Here is a 24,316-nt window from a genome sequence, read left to right as displayed (position 1 = left end):
CCAGCTGCGGGCACAAGGCCCAGCCCTGAATGTCCCCGTGGTTTCTGGATCCGAACGGTGAGGCTGACCGCTCTGCCCTCCCTACGTTGATCCATGCCACCGGGGAGACGTCCCATGGTGTCTAACGTCCCCTGTGCTTTGGGCGGCCCCCGGCTACTCCCAGAAGTTACGGTGACAGCACTGGCGGGGCCAAGTGGCCAGGCGCGGTCACTGCTGACAGCCACTTCCCCTTCGTCGGTCACAGCCCGGGCTCGGCGGAGGTGCACAGCACCTTCCACACAGGACCGCGTCTGGTGTGGGGGGGGACTTCCACCCTTGGCTTTTGGAGGGTCTGGGGCTCACAACTCGTGGCGATCCCATGCTCCTTAGCAGTGATGGGCTTAGGGATAAACACGTGGCGTCCTTCTGGCCAGTGAGAACAGGAATTCGGGGCCACTCACAGGAAGACACATCACCCTTGTGGCTGCGCCTGGCCCTTGTGTTTCGCAATCATGCCCAAAGCTTCTACCACCATGTTATAACCATGAGGGGAGTCTCACCTGACGGTAAAGCAAAAGAGAGAATCACGAGAAAGCCCAGCTGGAATCCTCATGCCTTACTTGTGGGCTGCTGTCCACCTTCTCGCTGGACCGAGATTGGCTAGTACTTTCCGGAACCAAAATATGTCTCAACCTATACAATCAAGAGTCCAAAACATGGGACATGTGGACAGATACGATGAAGACCTGGGCCCACTTTTTTTGTTGTTTTTTGGTCAGTTGTGGGGCTTGAACTCTGGGCCTGGGCACTGTCCCTCAGCTCTTCAGCTCAAGGCGAGTGCTCTACCACTTGAACCACAGCGCCACTTCCGGTTTTCTAAGTGGTTCATTGGCGATAAGAGTCTCATGGACTTCCTTGCCTGGGCTGGCTTTGAACCGTGATCCTCAGATCTCAGCCTCCTGAGTCGCTAGGATGATAGGCGTGAGCCACCGGCGCCCGGCCTGGGCCCACTTTTGTAGCCAAAGGTACAAAGTAGGCACTGGAGCCTAATTATGGAGGGTTCTACGTAGGTGTGATTTTTAAGAGGCCTCTTGGTATTTACTGCATAAAGGCTGGTGGATGAGGAAGATTTGCTCCTCCAACATAAATTCTGCTATTAAGGGGAAGAACTCAAACAAAAACTCAAACAAAATCACACACGCACCCATGCACACACACATACACATACACATACACATACACACACGAATCTCTCTGCCATCCTCCGGTGAAACCCACAGCTTTCCAGTTTCATTAACCCAAAAGGAAATTGGCCGGAGCCTTGCAAACTCATCTGCATCCATCACGTCCTGACAACGAACATATTACAGTCCTGACTCCTAAGAACATCTCTGTGGCTATGGGGCCGGGTGATAAAAATGCTATTTCTTTACAGTAGCAGGAGAAAAGAAATCACTGGAGGGGAGAATTCTTATCTTTGCAGAAATAACTCCCAGCTTGGAGAACATTACTTTCTTTTCGGTAGCATCAAACTGATTTCCCCCAACAGCGTATTTACATCAGAAATTGTAATGGGAGTCGTAAAAATACGGTTGTCAAGGAGAGGAGCATCACACGCATGCTTCTCTCGTGCAAGATTCACGGAGCACTTCCAGAATCTCCTAGCAGTTCAGGGCGAGGAAAACCCCCCTCTGAGTCACCTTTTCTTACCTGCAGCCTGGGGAGGACAGACACTTAGCAAATAACCATGCACGTGCAGCCTGAGTGCTCCACCACTGCTAGGCCCAACCCTGGACGCTCAGGATCAAGAGCACATCCCACTCTGACCTTCCACGCCAAGTCTGGAAAAACACCTGCAAGAACTCCTGGGCACACAGCCACCACGGGCCCCGAGCCGTGTGACCGGAGAGCATGCGGGACTCCACCAGAAACTGGAAGGATGCCATGCCCCAGGACCCCCTACTGCGGTGAAGTGTAACCACGTCCCGTCCCTTCCTGGGGCTGGGGGGAACACTGTGATGGTCACCCGTGGCCAACGGTGCGATACAACTGGGGAGAGAGAGGGGGGACGTGGCTGAGCCCAGGGTTCTTCCTGGGAAGTCCTGCTGACCTGACACCCAAGGCTCAGAATCCCACAGCATGGAATCGATGTCATCTGGATTTTCCCTGAACTGGGTGACGGGGTGGGGAGAGGGTAGGGGGGAATTCAGGTTAACATCCCCTGCCCCCAAGGGGCACTTTGGATTTAAGGTAGCCAGGGAGAAGATGTGCAAATCAGCTGGGCTCTTGGTGTCTTGGCCCACAGGTAGACCAGCAGAGTTCAGGCTTTAAGTGCTTAACCACTGAGGATACCCTCTTGGAGGAGGATGTCTAGACAGAGGACAACTACTAAGGACCACCACCACTGGCCTTAAAATCACATGGGATCCTTTCCCTCTTCCTGAGCTTTAAGCATAAAGTCAGAATTTCCATCTCTCCTCGGATGGAGCCCCTCCTCTCACAGGAAGTAGCTCAAAGCCCCTGCTCTCAGCCTCTATTTGTGGTTTATTCTGCGAGCAGTTTATCTGAGGGATGAGAGGAGCAGGGGTCTGGGCAGAATTGATAAAGAAGAGTGAGACTCTGTGGGGGTGGTCTTCTAAACTCTGTGACTTAACAAAAAGTGAGTTAACCAAGTGAACTCAGTAGACAAACCCCGCTGCCGGAAGTTTAGAAATGGCAGCTTCTCCCTGCCCATCTTGGCTTTAAGACCAAGCAAACTTCTTCAGATCCAAGCAATAAAGCCCATCCTTTGATTCCTACCTGACTGCGGTGCGTCTCCTCGCCGGTTCCGAATCCCAAGACAGACCGGCTGTTACATAAAAGCAAGCTCAGGGAGAAAGGAAGACATACACATCTCTGGGAAACCTGAGCTGGAGAGGATCTCTGGAGGGGAATTCGTCTTCCCGTTCCTTGAAGACCAGACTGAGGTCCAAACATGCCAGGAAGATGAGGAGTCCTGTTTCCAGGATTCTGGATGACAAACAATGGGGCCCTCATCCCCTGGGCTCATGTCCCAGCCTGACTTGGGGGGATAACTATCATGCTTCACTTTGGACCATGACGCAAGTCCTGACCCCCTCCCCTGACAAGTGCTTTGTTTCAGCCAATTTACTATGTGTTTACAGTGAGCATAATTATACCTAATTACTTAATTAGTATGCCTGCCTGCAGCTCTGAACTTTGAGTGTGTGATTATAAGAGAAGGATGGAGTAGCTGACATTGACATGATCGATAGGAAGACAAGTTCCCTTGGCCTGGGGAGATGAAAGCGAATTGCTGTCTTTAGTTGTTGATAGCACTGAATGACACGCTCAGGTATGTCCATAATCCATAGGTTGCTGACAACTTGGGAGAAATAGCATTAAGTATCTGGGATGGTGAGGGGGAAAAAATGGCAAAGTACCATGCATGGGTTGGACTGACTGCTGGACCAGCCTAGGAATGAACATCCAGCAGAGGCTAGTTCCTAAGAGATGAGGACAAAGTCATGAGCGTATTTGAGCTGGGCCAGAGGACCTAAGATTTATTCTCTGGACTCCCAAAGTATCCCATTCTGGCATTATCCAGGTCTTTCTGGAAGAAACGGGGAGGAACTAATACATGTCCATAGTGCCCGCTTCCTCCAGAGACCTTGGGCTTACAAAACCTAGCCGTTCAGGATTCCCAGATTACCTGCCAGTGAATTCTAACTGGGTCTGAAAAGAGGCGTAAAGGAAAACCAGAGAGGGATGACCTCAAACTTATATCCACTTCAAATGTTCTCATAATGGCTACCTGGCCATCCAGGCCCCGGCACTACCCAACCGGTGAGGACAAAGGCTTCACACCAACCATCATGCTGGGTACCGTGGCTCACACCCGTTGTCCCTGCTGTCTGGGAGGCTGCCATTGGAAGGATTTAAAGGTGAAGCGAGGTGGAAGAGTGTGTGGGAGATCTTCCTAAGATGGAGTGGTGGACGCGGCAGTGCATGCCTGTTATTCTCACGATGACAGACGGCGTGCCTGAACGCAGTCAGGATCTCAAAGGGAGCCAGCAAAATTCAGGGCTGGGGGTGTGGTTCCGCAGTAAAAGCACCTGCCTCGTGAGTGTGAGATCCTCAGCTCAAGTCCCAGAAAACACACACACAAACACACACTCCCTAAATGTCACTATTACTTTCACCAAGATGTAGCCCTGGTATCTCCCAGGGCGGAAAGGAGGGCGGTCATCTGCGTCAAGCATTCCGCGCAGACCACAGGCAGGGGCCTCCAACGGGTCAGCCCTCCCTTCCCAGCTGCAACCCCCAAAGCAGAGAAACCCATTTTCTATATTTCATCTCCGAGCCCATCACGCTGAGCTAAGTGGCTGGGAATAAACTCCCATCATCACGCCTGTGCTGAGCGATGTTTGTTAGTCTAGATGGTGACAGAAATCTATATCACACTGATGCACTATTAATACTGCACCAGGCACGCAGAATCTCTGCTCCCTTCTGCAGCTGGGAAACTGGCCTCGGCAGCTCTTTTTGTTTTTGTTTTTTTCCAGAAAAGGCAAGCTCTGTGACTGATTGGCCTGGAGGAGAAGGAGGCACTAGCTCAGTCCCAACTCAAGAGACAGTCCTCGGACCAAGCCTCTCCAGCTCTGACAAGAGGCTCTTGCCTTGTGAGCTGGTATGTTGGGTATGGGGAGAAACGGAAAGAAACTAAGGCTGAGCCCTCTGAATGGCTGTGTGGTAGCCAATGGGGTGTAAGGGAAGATGGGCCTGCTCTAGACCCGGGGCCTAGTACTTAGTAGAGCTTCAGTGCACGTCTGCGGACTGAGCATAGGAAGGAAGCAAAGGAACCAACAGAGGATGGATTTTTTGTGGTTGTTAATCTCAAGAGAGTGAGGCCTAAGAAGGCCTCGGGTCGGAGTTACCAGCTCACCTGGTTGGGTCTGTAACAGTTGTAAGAACAGGGGAAAGAAGGGTAGGGGTTTCCAACCAGGAGACAGAATCACACGGGGGCCAACTTGAAAGAGACAGGGGTGTAGGGGGGGTGGAGATGAGGGCCATCAGCAAGACCTCAGGGAAAGCTAAGAGGGAAAGAGATCCAGGAGTGTGGAGAGGGCCGGGCTGGAGACCGGCCTCCTGGGAAACCTCTGGAAAGCCTCCTGGGAAACCTCCACAGGGAAAAGGGTGGTTTGGGCTGGTGATCAAGGCATGCCCGTTGCTTTGGGCCTCTGGTGGAGGTGCCAGGCAGCTGACGGGAGAAGCCCAGGACCTCGTGGCACCCCCCCACACACACACACGGCTCCCTGCTTCCCAGGCACCCCCTGGGCGTCTCATTCTGTGGGGCTCAGCCCAAGGGAAACTCCCCCCGGCTGTGTGATCGGAGAAGCCTTTCCTGGTGCCTCAGACAATCCAGGGGCTTTACATTAACAATCAGAAGTGCCTCAATTAGGAAGCTTAAGTGGGGGGGGGTGCAAGGCCGAATCCGCACACCTTGATTCCTCCCCCTTTGAGGATATTCAGGAAGGCGTGATACATTCCCACCAGCGGGGAGGGAGTAGAAAATAAAGATAGCGTCGGGTGCGTCTGGTGGGCAACACCGGAGGGGGCTCGGGCATCTGATCAGGTGCGGGCACCAGGCCATCGTCGAGTACCCCTGGCTGCCTGATGCATGCATGGAGAGCAACACGACACACCAGATTAGAGACAGATAGGACGCGGGGAGCAGAGGGGCGACCGGCCCCCGAAAGCACTCCAGTCAGAAAAGATCTCGGCGCCGGGCGAACCCCATCCTCTCCCTCACTCCCCCATTGCTGCCACCAGCCCCCCCACAGGGGTGGGGTCCCCCCAGCTTCTGTCGGCAGCACCAGAGCTGTCCCGTGCACGTAACAAGACTCCTGGGGCACACGGGGATGTTTCCGAAGCCTTTACCCCACTGCCTCTCTGCCGGTGAGCCCCCCCCTCCGAGGATGGCCTGGCGGGGAGGGGGGAGGGCTGCTGAGTCACCCGCAGCCGGCCCGTGCCCGTGGCTCTGCCACAGTGATGTAAGCCCCGCGTGCTTTCTGTGAGAGCCATCCGCCATGTTGCTGGTGGCAACGAGACACCCCTTGGGCCTGGAGAGGCAACCCCTTCCTGACACCGGAGCTCTGAGCAGCTAGACTCACCACATCCCTCTGATGAGCCCCTGCTGGCTCCCTTCCCGTCCTCCGCCGCCGCCGCGGCCTGGTCCTCTCCGTCCACCCCTCCTTGCTGGCACGGGCGCCGGCCCGACTCCCTAGCGAGAGCACACTGCGTCCCACGCTCAGAGAGCCATGGAAGGAAAGCCCAGCCCACGTCTGGATCTCCCGGCGAGGGAGCTCCGTGGCCGTGTGCTGTACGCAGGCTGACGCTGAGACGCTCACCGGCTCTCCCCACCGGCCACCACTGCGTGCTTGTGAATTTCCTCCCCACTGAAGTCCACGTGCAATCCCCAAACCAATCCCTCAGTGCCTGCACAGCCAGTGCAAAGTGACAAGAACCTCGAATGGCCCAGGTGGCTGCCACCAGCTCAGACTGCGCACGGGGTGCCTCGCCTGCTCTTCCCAGCTACTCTGAGGATCGGGGTTCAAAGCCAGCCTAGGCAGGAAAGTCTGTGAGACTCTTATCCCCAATGATCCACCAGGAAAACAGAAACGGTGCTGCAGCTCAGTGTGGTAAAGCGCTAGCCTTGAGCAAAACAAACAGCTCAGGGAAAGCCGCCCAGGCCCTGAGTTCAAGTCCATGACTGACCAAAAAAAAAAAAGAATCCAGGTGCTGCTGGCTCACATCTCTCCAGAAGCAGAGATTTGAGGGTCATGGTTCAAAAACCAGCCCTGGCAGACAAATCTGAGAGACTCTAATCTCCCATTAACCAGCAAAAAATGCTGGAAGTACAGCTGTGGCTCAAGTGATCGAGCACCAGCTTTGAGCAAAAAAAAGCAAGGGACTGTGCGTAGGCCCTTGCATTCAAATTCCAGTACCAACACACACACACACACACACATCAAAAAAGTGTACCTTCGGTGTTTATCATCCTTCTCAGGATGACATTTTCCAGTTGGGGGCTTTTTCAAGAGGTGGCGGAGGTGATTTTGTGTTTCAAGATGTTGGCTAAGCCCAGCTCTAAACCACCACCTGGGGACAGCCGAGCTGAGAGAGGATCGCATCACGGGAGGGGCTTAGATCAGCCGGAGCTACGGCGCCATCGGCCACCAGTCCCGGAGACAGTCCCACGTCCCGCAGACAGTGGTACGAAGGAGCACGTACAGCACGCGGAGTGACAGGCTGCTTCGCTGATGGCACACTGTGAGAGGGGGACTTGCGGGACCCTAAGGCTGCATTTTCCCCTCGGGGCCGGGATTGGGGTTGTCTCGTTCGCAGTGTAGATGTGAACTAGCTTGGATAACAAGGACCGCACCCATAGTCAACGCAGCGGGGGCTGCCTCTGCCCGAGTCCAGCGGCACCCCACATCCCTCCCTTCACAGCGGCCCAGACAGGCTTTCCTTCTGCCCACGCCCAGCCAGTCCTACAAGGAGCCTGACCTGAATCGAGACGGTTTAGCCAGAACACAAGCCCGGAAGTGTTGATCGATTTCTGCTGCGCATCTGAAACACGAATACCTTTCTTCCTCGCCCAGCCCTTGTCCAGAGCCCAGGTATTCTTCCTCTCGTCAATACCGAGGCCGCTTTTGGAGGAGACTCAAGGTTGAGAGGTAGATGGTGGCCTAGTCCTGAATCTAGTCCGGTCCCCCCACCCCGACCCCGTACCCTCCCTCCCCGGGGGGGGGGGGAAGGCCACCCTCACGCTGGCCTTGGAGTTACAGAAATAGAAGCAGAGTCTGAGAGGGCAGAGCCCAAAGGCCCCCCCCGGACTGCAGGATGATTCAACGGGAACAGCAACTATTCTGTGAGCTACGCAAGTGCCTGGCCCAAGTACAGAGAGCGGGGAGCAAGACCAGAACGAAACCCTACGCTAGGCCTGTCCAGGACAGAAAGAGATGTGAAGAGAAGCCACAGGCAGGCAGCCTGGGGGACGGAGAGGGGGAGGAGGCACTCACAGCCCCCCAAAAGCTCCGTGCCCCTGGCTGCAGGGTAAGGCTATGACCCAGCTCCTTGCTTGAGTCCCTACCAGCTCTCGGTCAGTCCCTTGCGTCCCAGCTCTCCTGGGCGGGGAGGGGGAAGGCCTCCCTTGAAAACAGGGGGAAAGAAAAGAGGTCATACCTAGGGACACAGCAAGGGGGAATGGATGGAGGATGGAGGGACAAGCCACCGACTTCCAGCAGCTCAGAAGGGGATGGTGTGGGGGGCTCAGCAGAAATGCGAGAAGAAAGGGCTATGAGCGGCAGGAGGTGGGAGATGAGGAGGCGTCGCAGGGCCGCCAAGGTTCCCGGCAGTCGGATGGTGTTCCTACTCTCCAGGGGTCGGGAGGGGCAGCTACGGGGATGTTCCCATCCGAGGTACGGACTGCCCTGCCCTTCCTCCACTTCCCCTCCCACAGAGACCTGGACGGACACTCTGGTGACCTCGGGGCTGTGGTCTCGACAGACTCAGGCTGTATCGGTCCTAACTCCTAGGCCAGGTCTACAGAGAGGACCGGCCTGTCTAGGTGTCCTGACTCATGGGGACAGCGTTCCCCCTGTCCAGAGCCCCCGGGCAGCCCTGGTTGAACCAGAGAGGGAAGTAGGCTCCCATCGGTGTCCCTCCCTTCCCCAGGGACCCTGACCACTGCCATCCTCCTGCCTCAGGTGGCCTCCACATTCTGAGATAAAGGGAGGGGGAAGTTGGCAGTAGGTTCCAGAACCCCGGCTACACGGCCCGTGGCCGTGCCACCCGGCCTCCCCGGAAGGGGTGGGACCCGGTACCCGGTACTCACAGGTGTCCGGCTTGTGGCAGTTGTGGCCCTGGCGGAAGTACTGGGGGTTCTCGATGACGGGCAGGCGGGTCATGCCGATGACCACCGTGTCGGGCCCCGCGTCCAGGGAGGAGGGGGTGGTGATGCCGTGGTTGATGTGGTGCAGAGGGCTGGCTGAGTCCTCCTCGCCGCTGATGACGGCCACGGGACCTGCACACACCAGGAGAGACACGGGACCCCGGTGAGGTCACCTCTGGTCCTTCCCTGCCCTGCCCGCAGCTCCCGGCTCCTCCCACCACAACTTCTGCGAGAGAGAGTCCCGCTAGGAGAGGACCCCCCCCACCCCCTGCCCCACCTGCTCTGAATGCCGAGTTCAGAGCATGTCACCCGTCCCTTCACCACAGAACCCACGGAAGACAGAACTGAATCGCTGTGACGTGCATCTCCATTTCCTCCTCTTTGGGCAGAGCTGGGGATTGAACTCAAGGCTTCGCACTTGCTAAGCAGGTACTCTACCACGGAGCCACCGCACCCAGCTACTCGTTGGTTGAGAGCAAGTCTCGTAAACGTTTACGCCCCAGTTGTGCCTCAGTTTCCCCTCTCGCGTCCACCCGTGTAGCCAGGATTGCAAACCCGAGCCACTGCACTAGTCCAAAATAACGAGTTTAAAAAAAAAAAGTAATAAGCTTGTTTGCTTAAGTAGCAGTGCAGGGTTTGTTGTTTTTCTTTTTTAAAAAAATGTCCCGACTGATTTGTGCTCTATCTCGTTTCCTTGGGAACTTTACTACTGACGTTGGGCTCTTCCCACAGGGCTTCAGATTCAGTCGGTGCCCAAGGGTAGCACCCAGGCATCAAGACAGGAGACGCTGTCTACCTGAGCCCCAAGAACAGGCCAGATAGCGTCACTGGTGAGAGGCTTAGAGAGGCCCGGAGCCTCTCAGCATGGCTCAGGTTCCGGGAGGGGGGTGTGTGGCCTCCACTGGACTCTGCCACAACCCCTTCCTCACCCAACCAGAGCCAGGTCTCCCAAAGGACAGTCGCTATCAGCCTGATGTTAGGTGGCCTGCTGACCCCCCCTTCCACCTCCCCACCCCCTGCCCCCAAAACCCTTAAAGACAGCGTTCACATCTCTACCCACCCCAGCTCCACCACCATCTACCCCCAAAGAAACCCAGGGATGACCTCTAAGCACAACCTGACCCAAATCACAAGCGTGGCCTGTCCTGGCTGGACAATGACCATGTCTGATGCCGCGATCCCCCCCAGAGACAAAATACCACTCCTGCGGAGAGAACCAGCCGGGGCCGTGTGTGGCTCTGTACGAGCAGCAGTGTTGTCGACGACGGCGATGGTGATCGCTTCGCCAGGCACCGGGTCCCCAGACAGAGAGCCCGCTGTGCTGCGGCCTGCAGCTCCAGCGGGATTTCTACTGTGGAAATCCATTACAGCCTGCTGGAGTTTATGGGGAGCATATTTCGCACTGAACAGCGAGGCGGAGCACCAATGAGGCAGAACTAAGTGGAAAGACGCACAGGCGACGCCGAAGGACGCTGAATTCCACTCCGTCAGCACGGACAGCCTTATTCCAATCCATGACAAATGGCTGGCTGTTTATAGACTGTGTGCAAAAGTAGCAATAAGTGGTTGGCCAAATGCTCGCCATAATCACCTGTTTTCCATCCCGGAAAACACCTCATAAACTTCCTGAAGAACTTCACAGTGACCTCCCGCAAAACAAGGAAAACTAAGCACCGGTCTCCACCCTGGGCCCTCCCCAGGTCTGAGCCAGGAGCCGGTGGCTCACGTCTGTCATTCTGGCTATTCCGGAGGCTGAGATCTGAGGATCTCAGTTAGACGCCAGCCTGGGCAGGAAAGTCCACGAGACTCTGATTCTCCAATTAGTCAGCAAAAAGATGAAAGTAGAGCTGTGGCTCAAATGGTAGGGCACCAGCCTTGAGCAAAAAAAAAAGCTAAGGGATCCTGTGTTCCAGCTCTAGTACTGGCAGGCACAAGAAAAAGAAAGACGTTATTTGTGTACAAAGAAGGAGAAGAAAGAAGGTACGTCAAAGGACAGTGGGCGGCAAAGGCGTGGCCCAGCAGGGCCCTGCGTGCAGGGGGAGGCCCAGGAAGAGCTCCATGGGGAGCACTCGGTGCTTAAAGCACTAGAGCACCCAGGAAGACTGGAGCGAGGCTTGTGGCTGACAATGCATTCAATGTTTAGTTAGTTAGTTTAGCAGTACTAGGGTGTGAACTGTGGGCCTTGAACTTGCTAAGCAGGTGCTCTACCGCATGAGCCATGCTTCCTCCAGTGCTTTTTGAACACTGGCTATTTGGAATAGGGTCTCGCCTTTGGACCCAGCACATACCTGAACCGTGATCATAGCTGGGGTGCTAGGCACGTGCCATCATGCCCAAGGTGGCCAGATCCCCAGGGCGGGTGAGCAAAAGCAGCCGGGGCCGCTGTTTTCCGACCTCACGCCTGCTCACGAGCGAGCGGTCCTCACACGTCCACTCCTGACCACACAGCTGCGCCGTGCCAGGATACACACCGAGAGGCAGAAGGCCCTCCTCGGAGACCCCCTGGGGGTCCAACTTCTGAGAGGGGCTCTCGGGGACCCACTTCCACCCGGCTCTCACCACACACGCCTCTCCCCAAGGCCTGTTCAGACCTGTGGCGGGGTCCTGCTGCCACCCAGAGCTTCTAGACGGCTAGGAGCTCATCCAAGCCCCACCCAAGAGCCTCTCACCCGGCGGGGTGGGAAGGAAGGTCTCTGCGGAGCCTTTCCCCCCCACTCCTCCTTTCCCTTCCCTTGGGAAAATAAAATAAAACAAGGGAATGGCTTGGTGATTCGCAGGTGGTGGATTCACAAGGTGGGATCTGGTTTGGTGACAACCGGGAAGAGAGACCTCTATTGGCCCAAGCAGGATGGGCCCCAGACACGGGTTGGGGGGGGGGCAGGGGGAGATGGGATACCAAGCCAGGGCTGCGATTGCCGGAAGGAATCGGGAGTTGTCGGACTCTTCTGCGGAAATCTCTGGCGATACCCGGGCACTTTGTCCGCCCCTGAGCTCACAGTGGGAAAGAGGAGGGTCCAGGGAAGCTGGCCCCAAGGAGATTCAGTCCCTGCCCAACACTACAGAATCTGCCCGGACAGCGTGCACACGTGGCTCTTCCCTTAACACCAGAGAACAACTCAGAGCCCCCCCCCCCAGGCTTCTAACAAAAAGGAACGGGAAGGGTAAAATAAAGGGATATTGGTTAAACAGCTATCTCGTCTCTGATAGGTTTCTGGGCCTCTATTCCCATCTCCTCTGACCCTCAAACACTACGGCCACTCTCGTTTGATTGGCAAGAAAACTCATCCTCAAATTAGTCTCGTGAGTTTCCAACCCAGCCTACTGGGTGCCGCGGTGCATGTTTGTAATCCCAGCCACTTGGGAATCTGAGGTCATGAGAGCGGTGATCTGAGGCCAGACTGCGCAAAAAGCTCCCAGGGACAGATCTCAGCCAATGAGATCTAGTACAGCGGAGTAGGACTCAGGAAGTATAAATAGGAGGAAGATCATGTCCCAACACAGTGTAAAAGTGAGACTCTTTAAGCCGGGCGCCACTGGCTCACGCCTGTCATCCTAGCTACTCCAGAGACTGAGATCTGAGGATCGAGGTTCAAAGCCAGCCCAGGCAGTAAAGTCCATGAGACTCTTATCTCCAATAAACCACCAGAAAACAGGAAGTAGCACTGTGGCTCAAGTGGTAGAGCGCTCAGGTTGAGCTGAAGAGCTGAGGGACAGCGCCCAGGCCCTGAGTTCAAGTCCCACGACTGACAAAAAACAAAGTGAGCCTCTATCTAAAAAGTAACCAGAGCAACAAGGGCTGAGGGTGTGGTTCAGGGGGTACAACACTACTTAGTTGACAAGCAAGCACAAAGCCCTCACTATGAAATGAAGAAGCATCAAACAAACCAATCCACCAATGGATCCATCACCCAACCGGGAAGTGGATGATATCTGAGAGCGCATTTATTCATCTCCGTCTCCTAAGACTTTCCTCTTTCCGTCTGACCGTACATTTTCTCCTCAAGCGTGGCTGAAACTAAGTGTTTGGGCTCACAGGTCTGGGTGTGAATCCAGGGGGGCCTGGATCCATCCCAACACATCTAAGGACATGCCCTCCACTGTGGGCCTGCCGGACAGCTGTGGAAGGTAGGGTTTAAAGTTGAATTGTAAAATCCGAAGGCCAGAACCTTCCACGTCAATTCTCCTCTTTGTCATCTTTCCGGTTCTTTCCAAAGGAAGCCCCTTTTGGGGGGAAGAAGGGGCGGGGAGGGGGGGAGGCGGGGGTCACCATAGCTGGGACCGCCCTCCTTCCTGTGTGGCCCTTTTGGGAACCACAAGGCCCAGCCCAGCCGCACAGGCCCAGCCCCTGAGCGAGGCCGGAGGAGACCCCAGCCCAGCATGGGCACAGGTGACAGGAGGGGTGGCGGCAGCACTGCAGGGGGGTGGAGGCGTTAGCACATCCCCACGGTCATCCATCCGCCACTCGAAGGCTCTCACTTCAGCAGCGGGCACCCCACCCCTACAACAAGATTCACGCCCACCCCCAAAAAGCAGAGTTCTCCTCACACAAGTTCCACCTCCTCTGCCTGCACCCGGTGGGGGGGGAGGGCTGTGAACCGCTAGGACGTGGCGGGGGGAGGGGGTTTGTGATGGCTAGGATGCAGGGGGAGGGGGAGCTGTGACCGGCTAGGACATGGCGGGGGAGGGGGGCTGTGACCCACTAGGACATGGCGGGGGGAGGGGGAAGGAAACAAAGCCGCAAGGGTCTCCTGCTTTTTTTTTTTCCTTCTTTTTTTTGCAATGTGTCAGACTGAAGCAAACAAGCCAACCTTTGGATTAAGAAAATGAGTTTTTCAAAACCTCAACCTTTTCCTCCTGATTAAAAAAAAAAAAAAATCAGCCGTGGCCGCGTTTCCCCGTGGGAGAGCACGGCACACAAAGCTGGGCGCGGGAACTCACAAACGGGAGGAGGGAAAGCACACCAACACAGGGACGCAAACCACGCCAGCCCGGCCCATGCGGGACCCCTCCCCATCACACCAAAGAAAAGCAAGTCCTTAATTTCTATTGGCAGATGTGGGACAGACACCGAGGGAACACAGGCTGTGCCTCAGAGTATGTCTGTGGACAGGTCATCACCGTGGGTTCCTGGACAGGCTGGCGCTGCCCAGGGTGCCCTCTGGGGCAGGGGTCCTGCTGGGCTGCTGGACAGGGCGTGTCCCTCTGGGGCTTGAACTCAGGGCCTGGGCGCTGTCCCTGAGCTCTTTTGCTCGAGGCCAGAGCTCTACCACTTTGAGCCACAGCGCCACTTCCGGTTTTCTGGTGGTTCATCGGCAAGCAGAGTCTCACAGACTTTCCTGCCCAGGCTGGCTTTGAGCCACGATGCTCAGATCACAGCCTCCTGAGTAGCTAGGATGATAAATGCGAGTCACCAGGTGCTGGGCTCCTTCTAGAACTCTCGTGGGAACAAAAGGCTTGAGGTTTTATCATTTCCCCCATGCCAGTCGGGTTTTGTTGGGTTTTTTTTTTTTTTGGTGCCACTAGGGATTGAACCCAAGGTCTTGCACAGACCAGGCGGGTGCCATACTGCTGAGCTACATCAGGTACCAATCTCTATTCCCTTGAGGTTCACTCTTAGGGGCCACTGGCATCATTTAGGAGAGAAACTGGGACATTGCCGGGGAAGCTCAGACCCACAAACGGTCACACCCAGCTGGAGCTGCCGGTGTTGCCCCCAAAATGTGGGGAAACGTGGGCAGCCTGGAGAGCCACACATCGCCACCTTCCCCAAGGATTCCACGCACAGAGGATGTTACGGAACATTCTAGGCATCGGCCAGAGGTAAATCATCCCCTTCCGATTGCACACCCAAGGTGACTGCAAATACAGGATGCTGGCGTTCTTTGGCCCAACGCAATGAGATCATAGTTCAGAGTTCAACACCTATAAATTCAGCTGCCACCGTCCCACGGGGCCTATGCTACCTGCGGACGAGCTCCAGCGGCCTCTGTGAGATCCCCACGGGGGTGATTGCCCCTGAAGACCTGTCCGCAGCTCCATCTTCCCCCCGCGGCGTCTTCCACGTATTTCTAAGAATGTGAGGAGCCAGAGTGTCACCCATGGCCCCTTGCGGAAAACTCAAACTTCTTTCCCCAGAGTGATGATGGCGAAAAGCACTCTTGCTCACAGTGGCTGTAGGGAGAGCCACAGAAGTGCCACCGCGTCAGGAACTAGAGAGGAGGAAGGAGACACACAGCCCTCACTGTGGAGAGCCCCGGGGTCCACGGGACCCATGCATGAAGAGGCCAACAGGAGGGGCACACACATGTGGTGGACCGTGCTACGCGTGCACCTGGGAAACTGAGGCAGCACCCGAGAGACACTCCGAGGGGAGGAGAGCGAGGAAGACAGCCTGGGGTGCATCCCTAGATCCAGCAGGGACTCCGGGCCGAAGGTCCATCTGCCCATATCTTTATCCCAGCCGCACAGCGCCTGCCCCGTCCCAGAGCTCTGCCCGCCCTCCCCTCCTGGGCCTCCAAGATCCTCTCTCTACTTCCTCCCAGGCTGTCATCTTCAAGTAACCTTGAGCCTTGGCGACCGCCTCCTCTCCCCTCACACCTGGACAGCAGTTGGGCCTGGGCCTGGGCACCCTCTATTAATCCCTTGGCCTGCTCGTCCCTTTCACAGACAAGCCATTAAGATGATATAAGCTTTTCATTGGAACAGCTCTACGCCAGGGGTGGCAAGGGAGCAGAGGGGCGATTGATTTCCAGCATGTGAAGGTATAAATATAACACTGGGATCAATGGAAATAGCACCCTCTCCGCTCTGTGATCTCTTCTCCCACACCCCACGCGCTACAAGCCCGAGCACCTGCTCCTGTTTACACAGCTGCCCTCCATCGCCACCCCCGGCCCTGCGGCAGCTCCGCCGGACACCCGGGACAGCGAGGCAAGGGCATCGCACGCCTGTCCACCAGGAACCCCACGGGTGCTCCTTCACGCCCATGCTTCTGAGCAAGAGTGCACACGAAGCCAGCCATGAACAGCTGTCCATCCAAACACGCCTACGGGGATCTGTAGACACACTGGTCTGCGCATATGTAAGTGTGATGTCTTCAGACCACACTCCCAGTGGGTGTCTGAAGCCGCAACAGATTCAGAACTTGATACGTACATGATCCAGCACCACCCGGTAACTCAGATGGCCACTAAGTGACCCACAGCTGGGTGCTTACCCCCAATACAGGTCCGCTAGACAGCAGGATAATTCATATCCTGGGCAGGATGAAGCGAGAAGGTGTGAGATTTCATGGTGATGCCCAGAACAGCATATAATTAAAAACCTATGGTTTCCCGGACAGGGCTGTACATGCCTGTAATCCCAGCTTTCAGAGAGCAGATCGTGAGTTCAAGTCCAGCCTGGAAATACATAGGAGACCCTGTCTCAATAAGCCAAAAAGCAAAATAAGTGAAACTCACCAATAATTCTTTCTGGGTTCTTCCGTTTAGCCTTTCCCGATCACAGCTGACACCACAGAAAACCAAATACCACTGTACTTCTAGGGAGTGTGGCAAGGCAGATGGGCACAGAGGGAGAGTCTCTTCATAAATTAACCATGCTACAAAGTAAAAACCCAAAGACTTAAAGCATCTAATCTGAACCTGCATATCCTCCTTCGATTTGGTGGCTACTTGCGATCATTTTTATGGTATTATTCTTGCAAGGACTTCCAGGCAGGTAATCGTATTAAACCTGGTAATCTGTTGGTCTAATCAAATAAAGAAAACTATAACCTTCTCTTCCCTGCTGGCATCTCCTGGCGAAAGCCTGTCTCCCGGTGCATCGTTAAGCTAAAGATATCCAGGTAAGAAAGTAACCCTTCTCCTAAAAGGACGGTGACCAACACATCCTGATTTGCCCAGGGCTTGCTGTCCACGAATAATTCACAAAAGTGCTCCCTTCGCTTTGATGATATAGTCGCCCCTCAGTAAAAGACAACATGGGCCTTTTCTTTCTACATGTGGAAGCAGAGGATGGAGAAGATGCATCCCAGGCACGTACACGCAACTGCTGCTGCGGACTCCAGACAGTAGAGGGCAGTGTCACAAGTAGACCAGTGAACCACCCTAGCCAACACACCCTCACCTTCCCAAGCACATCTGAAGCTGTCTGTCCGAATGTCCACACTGGGCAGTGTCCTTCCTGGACAAGTCAATAAATATCACATGATGATGATGATGATGATGATGATGATGATGATGATGATGATGATGCCGCCATTGATTTTTCCATTCCCCTCTCCCTCCTCCCTGTGCTCTCTTCTCCCTCCCCTCTTCCTCGGGGTACAGGTCAATCAATCTCAGGCCATCTTGATCTACTTGGAAAGTTTAACTGCCATGAAGCTAAACCACTTGTCCTCTGGCTCCAATCTCTTAGTGAAATTAGTGCCAATGGAAGTGTCAGTATCAATTTCATAATGTTATTGGATGAAGGCAAGGCTGGGCCAAGTCCTCTATTCCTGATGGGCTATCAAAGTGATGAGGATTATGGGTAAGGAGACAGACAGCTCTGACAGGAGAGGCAAGGGCTCAAGATCAATTAGACTGACAAGACTATCTTCGAGCTACATCACTTACTGCTGATACGGGTGGGTTCCCAGTAGAGAATTGGGCTGTGGGATGCAGGTTTTTCCTGGCGTCTCCGGAGGGTAACCGGAGAGTCCAAAGGCTCGGGAAGCAGCCCATGGTCCTACACCTGTCTCCAAAGGATCTGAACAAAAGCTTTCAATGAAACAGAAGGATTTTGCTTTCATGATGCGGGGGAAGAAAAAAAAAAATCTGACTACCTGCCTCCTCCTTTCCTTTCTCCTCCGTGTTCCTGACTTCTAAAGAAAATGTCAAGATAAAATGTAGACTACATATTTAAATTTAATTCCTTTGCAGAGTCGAGGGAAGGCTGGGGATTATTAAAATGGAAATCAAGATCTTGTAAAAGTCAAGTCATCCTAGCAGGCGGAGAGATTTATCTTGGGAAGCTAGAGCAACGGCTGAATGCCACAGGGGCCCTGAGTTCTAATCCAAGCTCGTTTCCCGAGCACTGGTCTGAATCCAGGCGTAGGTGATCCTGAAGCGCTCACTTTATCTGCCTGGGGCTTCCGGTGCCTCCTGTAAGGTCAGCCATAACCTCATACCACCAGACAACTCTGGGGAGACGAAATGCCACCGGCGTCAAAGGCAACAGGAGGTTCAGAGGAGGATTCTTTTTTATAGACCCAGTGGGGTGTGCAGAATTGTTGTTGCTGTTTTCACTATTTTCCTGCATAGGATCAAAGATGCCCAGAAGCCACCCTGGAGCTCAGGATGCGGCACACGGTTGAGACCAAAAAGAAACAAGTCTTGTCTCCCACTCATCTACCTAAGCATGGAAGAGTCCTGTTGGCGATGCTTCAACTACTCTGGCAGGAGAGTTTATTTCCCCTAGGTCTCCCAAATTTACATTCCCAGGGCAGAATTTTGAGCCCTGTGAGGTTACGGTCACTTAAGTAGGTTTCCTTCATTGTTCTTTAATTGCTTAACCATGCTGCTTGCTGGCATTTATTAAAAGAAAACAACAACAAAAGCAACTCTACCGTGTGTGTCGGAATGCGGTTGAGAACTCGCTATTTGCTCTGAAGTGTCCACTTCAGAACAGGTGAGCGCTGGCGAGGTTAGCTACCTCCCACATTCCTTAGCGGTACTTCCTATGGGCCTAAGCATTTCAACTAAGCAAAAACGATCGATGGAAGCCGTCTGCACGCAGCCAGCCTGAGCTGGATAAGCTGGATAATGTCGACCGTGGCCAAAAGGCCGTCGGCGAGATCATGGGGAACTGCTGACTTCCCAAGCACACTGGGCATGTTGGCCTCATGTATAAACGCATGAGGCAGGGGACTCCTCTCAAGGTACCTTTAAATAGCAAGCTTGCACATGAGGGTGCTTTAAGACCAGGAGCCCATTGAAAGAAAGGTCAGGGGCAGAGACACTTACAAGTCAGAAGAAGTTCCCACTAAGCAAGAGGGGTAACAAATAAAATAAAATAACTCAGTGATTTAGCATCTCTGGGATGGCCAGTGACAGTTATTGCTAGCCGTGACACAGCACCAGCAAGTGTGTTCCAGGGCACACAGATGCAAACGAGATGTTCTTTGTATTTTTTTTTCAGTCAGTTGTGGTGCTTGAACTCAGGCCCTGGGCGTCATCCCTGAGCTCTTTTGTTCAAGGCTAGCACTCTACCACGTTGAGCTCCCACTTCTGGTTTTCTGGTGGTTCATTGGAGATAAGAGGCTCATGGCCTTTCCTGCCTGGGCTGGCTCTGAACCACAATCCTCAGATCTCAGCCTCCTGAGTAGCTAGGATGACAGGTGTGAGTCACCGACACCCAGCACCTTACCTTATTCTTATCATGAATGCAAAGACACGTGTGTCCCAGGCCACACAGGGAGAAAATAGACGTGGTCATGAGGGGAACTTGTGGGTCCCCAACAAGATACTTCTCAAAGTGAGCACACTGCCATCCTTAAGTGGTATGTATTTTTTTTAATGGTAGACTTCTAATGGGCCTGCATATCATTCTCGTCTTTCCCGTGTGTGTCCTGACATGTATCTTTTCAAAGTTCAGCCAGTAGGCTGAGTGAGCAATAGCTATAACATAAATCTACATACACAAAAATAAACTCGACGGTAGAGACCGTGGCCAAGAGTGGCCCCAAGCGATTTGGAAGCGCTGTCTAATTGAACCCTCTCCACCTTGAAATGGTCATTTCTACTTTATAGACAAAGACATGGAGGTTTGGGACCATCTCGTTAACCTTCACACTAACCCTCAGCACATAAATGGTAAGGCTGGGACTTCCAACTCAAAACCACCTGAGCCTGCACTTATCCAACAACTGACCATGCCACACACAAGGACTTTAAGAAAACCGGCAGGGGGAGGGGCCAAAAACAACTATATGAAGAAAGAACACACTTGAAACTTCCCATCCGTGGAATTTCCACCCAATGCAGGCTGCTTTGATCGAGATGCGGCTGACTCCCAAACACGTACGCTGTAGGCTTGACGCTCAACTCCTGCTGAGTTGAGTAGCACTTCTCATATGTCTGTCGCAGCCTGGGTCCAGCCCAGGATGCTTGCGCCACGCCGTGGCCCACGTCCTCAGACTCCGGTTCCGTTCCTCCCCCTCCCATCTCTCTCAACCTTCCCCTCCCAGCTCCTTCTTGGAATTCCCACGATGGCTTTCCAAGACTGAGCATCCCCTGTCACCTCTGTGGCTCCTTTCTACTGCAACCCAGGAATAAGGCTTCAAAGAGAAGGAGCTCGTCCTAACTCGTCACTCCTCTGGGCTGGGGAGAAGTGTTTAAGGATGTGCAGATCCTAGGCCATCCTCACGGTCCTTCCGGCCAGGCTGCTTGACCCATACTCCTTTCCCCGTTTATAAACAGGGTGAGGAGCAGGAAGGGCTTCCTCGTGATTTCATTAGGGATAGATAAACTATTTGGGGAAAACACTTGGCATGGTCTAAGGGCTGGGTGTGTGTGAACTGGTAAGAGTGGAGGATTAATAAATAAATAACATGAAGAGCAGCAATTAGCTAACTCCAGTGCTGTGCCGTTGACAGGTTTAACCCCTGCATGACTGGCTGAGCAAGGACAGGCAGCCTGCCCCCGTTAACATGGCTGCCGGTGACGCCATTCTTCTCTCCATGTCAGGGGGGATCACAGTGACCCGGGGCTTGGCACCTGGAAATGCTTCACCGTACCCTGCACCCATCTCTTTCTCTGGTCAGAGATGTGGGGGAGCTACTACCGCCAAAACGAGTCACCCCCCCAAAACGAGTCCCCCCCAGCTCAGCACCAGGGGCTCACGCCTGTAACCCTAGCTACTCAGGAGGCTGAGATCTGAGGATCGAGGCAGGAAGCCAGGCTGGGCAGAAAAGTCCCTGTGAGACTCTCACCTCAAGTGAACCACCCAGAAACCACAAAAAAAAAGGTCAAGGACAGAATGCAGGCCCTGAGTTCAAGCCCCATGACCAACAAAAAGAAAAAGAAACAAGAGTCTCTTCATAAAGCCCTGCACTGTATGATTCCGTAAGGCTCAACATGATTAATGTTGATTGTAATCATAAAGAATTAATACATTTATTATGATGAGTGGGTTAAAAATGGCTTATGCTAATAAATTAATGAGGAATAAGAGGAAAGTGGAAAAAATTGAGGGGTAATGTTGTTAAGGGGTTGGGTGGGAAGGAGATTATATAGGCTGAAATGTGCTAGCAGATGTGAGGTCCAGAGACTAGCAGAAAGGGAAGTGTTCCTCCATCAAGTGGGGTGTCAAACTCCAAGTATTGTAGAAACAAGAACATGAAGACTTAGGAAGGTTTGCAGGGCTGGATGGCACTGACTGATACCTGTAAGCCTGGCTGTTCAGGAAAACGAGAGCCAGAGGATCACAGTTTAACGTCAGCCCAGTGATGCGTGCTATTATTTAATGCTTCGCTTACAACAGACATTCTCTGTGTAATGTCTGGGGAAACCCAGCATCTCCCCGCTAAGACTCTAAGGATGTGCGCCGTTTCGACGAAGAAACGTTCTCAGAGTTCGTAGCCCAGTGTGTGGCACAGCGTGGGGATGGAACAGACAGAAAGGCTGTGATTCACGCGACCGATGAGAACTGGAATCCTGGGTCCGGCGGCAATCTGCCGTGCCTTGTCTTCCCTGAGCCCGGGGCACTGGCTGTTTATAATTGGAGACCCCAGGAAGTCGGCGGATGGAGGTCTGCTCTCTCCTGTGCCAGGGGAAGGGAATGCGCCATGCTGCAAGCCAGGGCAGGAAGTGGGGCCGACAATCCACCGGCGGGAATATCGCTGGCCCCGTCCTCCAAGGCTGAGCCCAGTAGGAGCCCCGGGCCCTTCCGGGCAAACAGAAATGGGAATCATAAAACCTGTCTCATTTGTTCATGACTGCCAGTTAGGGAGTCTGTCTAACTACACACACACACACACACACACACACACACACACACACACGTGTAATGTCCACTGTGAACAAAACACTAATAATAACCTTCACAGCGATCATTTCTGGAGAACTAATAGAAGCCGGACATGGCCTTCTATTTGCTGACCCAACCTTATGAATTGTTGTGACTGCCTGCTGCCCCCACTTCCAGCCGTCCAGGCCCCATGCCCCCGCATGCAGCCCATTTTTCCCTGCAGTGGTAATGAGACCCCAGGTGCAGGCTTCTTAGAGTCGAGCCCTTGTAAAATGAGCAACGCATCCAAGGCGTCCAGTACAGTCAGAATGGATGAGTGTGTGTAAGGGAGCGGCCCACCAGCAGGGCCCCTCCTATTGCACTTCCAGGGTTTCTGGTGAGGAGCCCCAGTGGCCCAGGCCCGCGGCTCCCAGAGCCTCGGTTCCCTCCCGTGTCAGTAGAACACCGCTCTTCTACCGCATCAACTGATGACAACGGCAGCAAGTGCATGCTGCGAACTGTTCACTAGCTCACAGCGCTGTGATCTCCCTGTCTGGTGTTGGGTTTTTTCCCATCCAGTTCTTACACAGTGGGCGCCATGAGACCACAATTGTACACAAGAGGAAGTAGAGACTGGAAAAGGGGTGCCTCAGGTGGACAGTAGCAGAGCTGGGGTTCCGTCCCTCTGTGACGCGCTTCGGGGCCCCAACTCTTTCCTGCGCTCGGCAAAAGCCGTGAGCCGAGCTGGCCGAGGGCCGGGCAGAGGGGGCTCATCCCGGGGTCCGTGCACACCCCGTGAGCTTGAATTCTGGCTCTGAACACGAGCGCTGTGGTAGAGAGACCCGAGGATTTGGCTTTCTGCAGAGGAACTCGACGCTCCTTGCCAACCATCCCTGTGCGGCCCCCCTCCTCTCTATAGGAAAGAGATTAAGCCGTATCTGCGCCACTTAAAACATTAAAGGGGGAGGAGTGGACAGATGGGGACGCGTGGTGTCTTAGGGACCGTATCCAATCGGTGGGGCTGGGGAGTTAGGGGCTGTCCTGAAAAAAATAACATAAAAGCATTTCCCCAATTTGGAGGCTGGGCTCATGTTCAAGAATTCTAACAACAACCCAATCACCATGCTTCCTGGAAGTATAAAGTGCACTAATTCTATTCGTACAGGAGCCCATGGGAAACAGCACCACGACCAACGTCACGATTTTCACCACCACGGCATCTCTCGACGTGCGCACGGCTCTTCATGATGCAAGCGTCTCCTCCATTCCCTCCCTCCTTCTCCTCTCTTTGCCCTCTGAACCCTCTGAACGGCTGAGCCAGATCAGGCCGAGGAGAAGCTCAAGCCTCAGGGCATGTCCCAAAGTGTGTGATCAGCTTCAGAAGTCAGGACTCATGCCGTAGTGGTCAGACGCCATCCTGCAAAACGGCCAGGGGAGGGGGGAGACCTTTAAACAGGGCAGCCACCGGGCCTGGTGAACGCAAAGCCTGGCAAAGGGAGACCTTTGGGCTTAGAACTCAGGCGGCCTGGGGAAGGAAAAGAGCTCCCAGGGAAAAGAGCCTCACCTCCTTTGACCCTCCATTACAAATGAGCCAGCCCAAGGGCACGCAGCTCGTGATTGGTAGAGGGGCCCCCGGAGTGGCAGGACGAACTGGGTGTAGGTAGAGATGCACAGTTTGGAAGAAAGGGAGGCAGTGGAGAAAATAATAAAGCAATTGGATAAAACAAGAGAAGTGGCTGTCTCCGGAGTCCACTGGTGAGCTGCCCGGCGCTCATGATGACTTAACCCATCAGTTAGGACCCTAGGAGACGCATTATTTGTTTGTGTGCTTTTGGGAGCTCCATCCTGGGGCTTGAACTCAGGGCCTGGACGCTGTTGCTTTTGAGCTTTGTCCGCTCAAGGCGAGCACTCTGTCACTTGAGCCACAGCTCCGCTTCCTGGTGGTTCATTGGCCCTAAGAGTCTCACGGACTTTCCTTCCCCAGGCTGGCTTTGAATCGCCATCCTCCGGTCTCAAGCCTCCTGAGTAGCTAGGATGAGCCCAGAACACCTGGCTCAAAGATACGGATTATTCACACCGAATCCAGCCACAGAGGAGAGAGCTGAAGAAACGTGTGCATAAAATAGGAAGAGAGCAAAATTTATGTCTTTTTATAGCCAATGATTCATACAGAGTGATGGGTTTTAAATATTAATAATGAGTAAATTTTTAGGGCATAAGGTGGGAGATGAAGGGAGACGATCACGTTTCTCTATTTCTCTGCTCACGGTCCACATTTAGAAAATTAAATACAGTAAATATGCTACCTCTGGTTGGCGGGCCTTACCTAGTTTACTGTCTGCCCTGGGGCCTTTCCTTCCACTTCAGAACCAATACTCTGCTTCAATCTGA

General features: G+C 54.0%; 1 protein-coding gene across 4 annotated transcripts in view; it reads right to left on the bottom strand.

The window, feature by feature from the left end:
* The window catches only part of Ntrk3 (neurotrophic tyrosine kinase, receptor, type 3), a 228,257-nt gene that overhangs the window by 86,545 nt on the left and 117,396 nt on the right, over positions 1 to 24,316 (bottom strand). For all 4 annotated transcript variants that reach the window (XM_013011981.1, XM_013011983.1, XM_013011982.1 and 1 more), the window contains one exon: positions 8,879 to 9,067. In XM_013011981.1, the coding sequence (XP_012867435.1) occupies positions 8,879 to 9,067 (189 nt within the window). The remainder of the gene's footprint in view (positions 1 to 8,878; positions 9,068 to 24,316) is intronic.

The sequence above is a fragment of the Dipodomys ordii genome, unplaced genomic scaffold (assembly GCF_000151885.1).
Source record: "Dipodomys ordii isolate 6190 unplaced genomic scaffold, Dord_2.0 Scaffold15, whole genome shotgun sequence".
In the NCBI taxonomy this organism is placed as follows: Eukaryota; Metazoa; Chordata; class Mammalia; order Rodentia; family Heteromyidae; genus Dipodomys; species Dipodomys ordii.
This window is presented reverse-complemented; position numbering and strand designations above follow the sequence as displayed.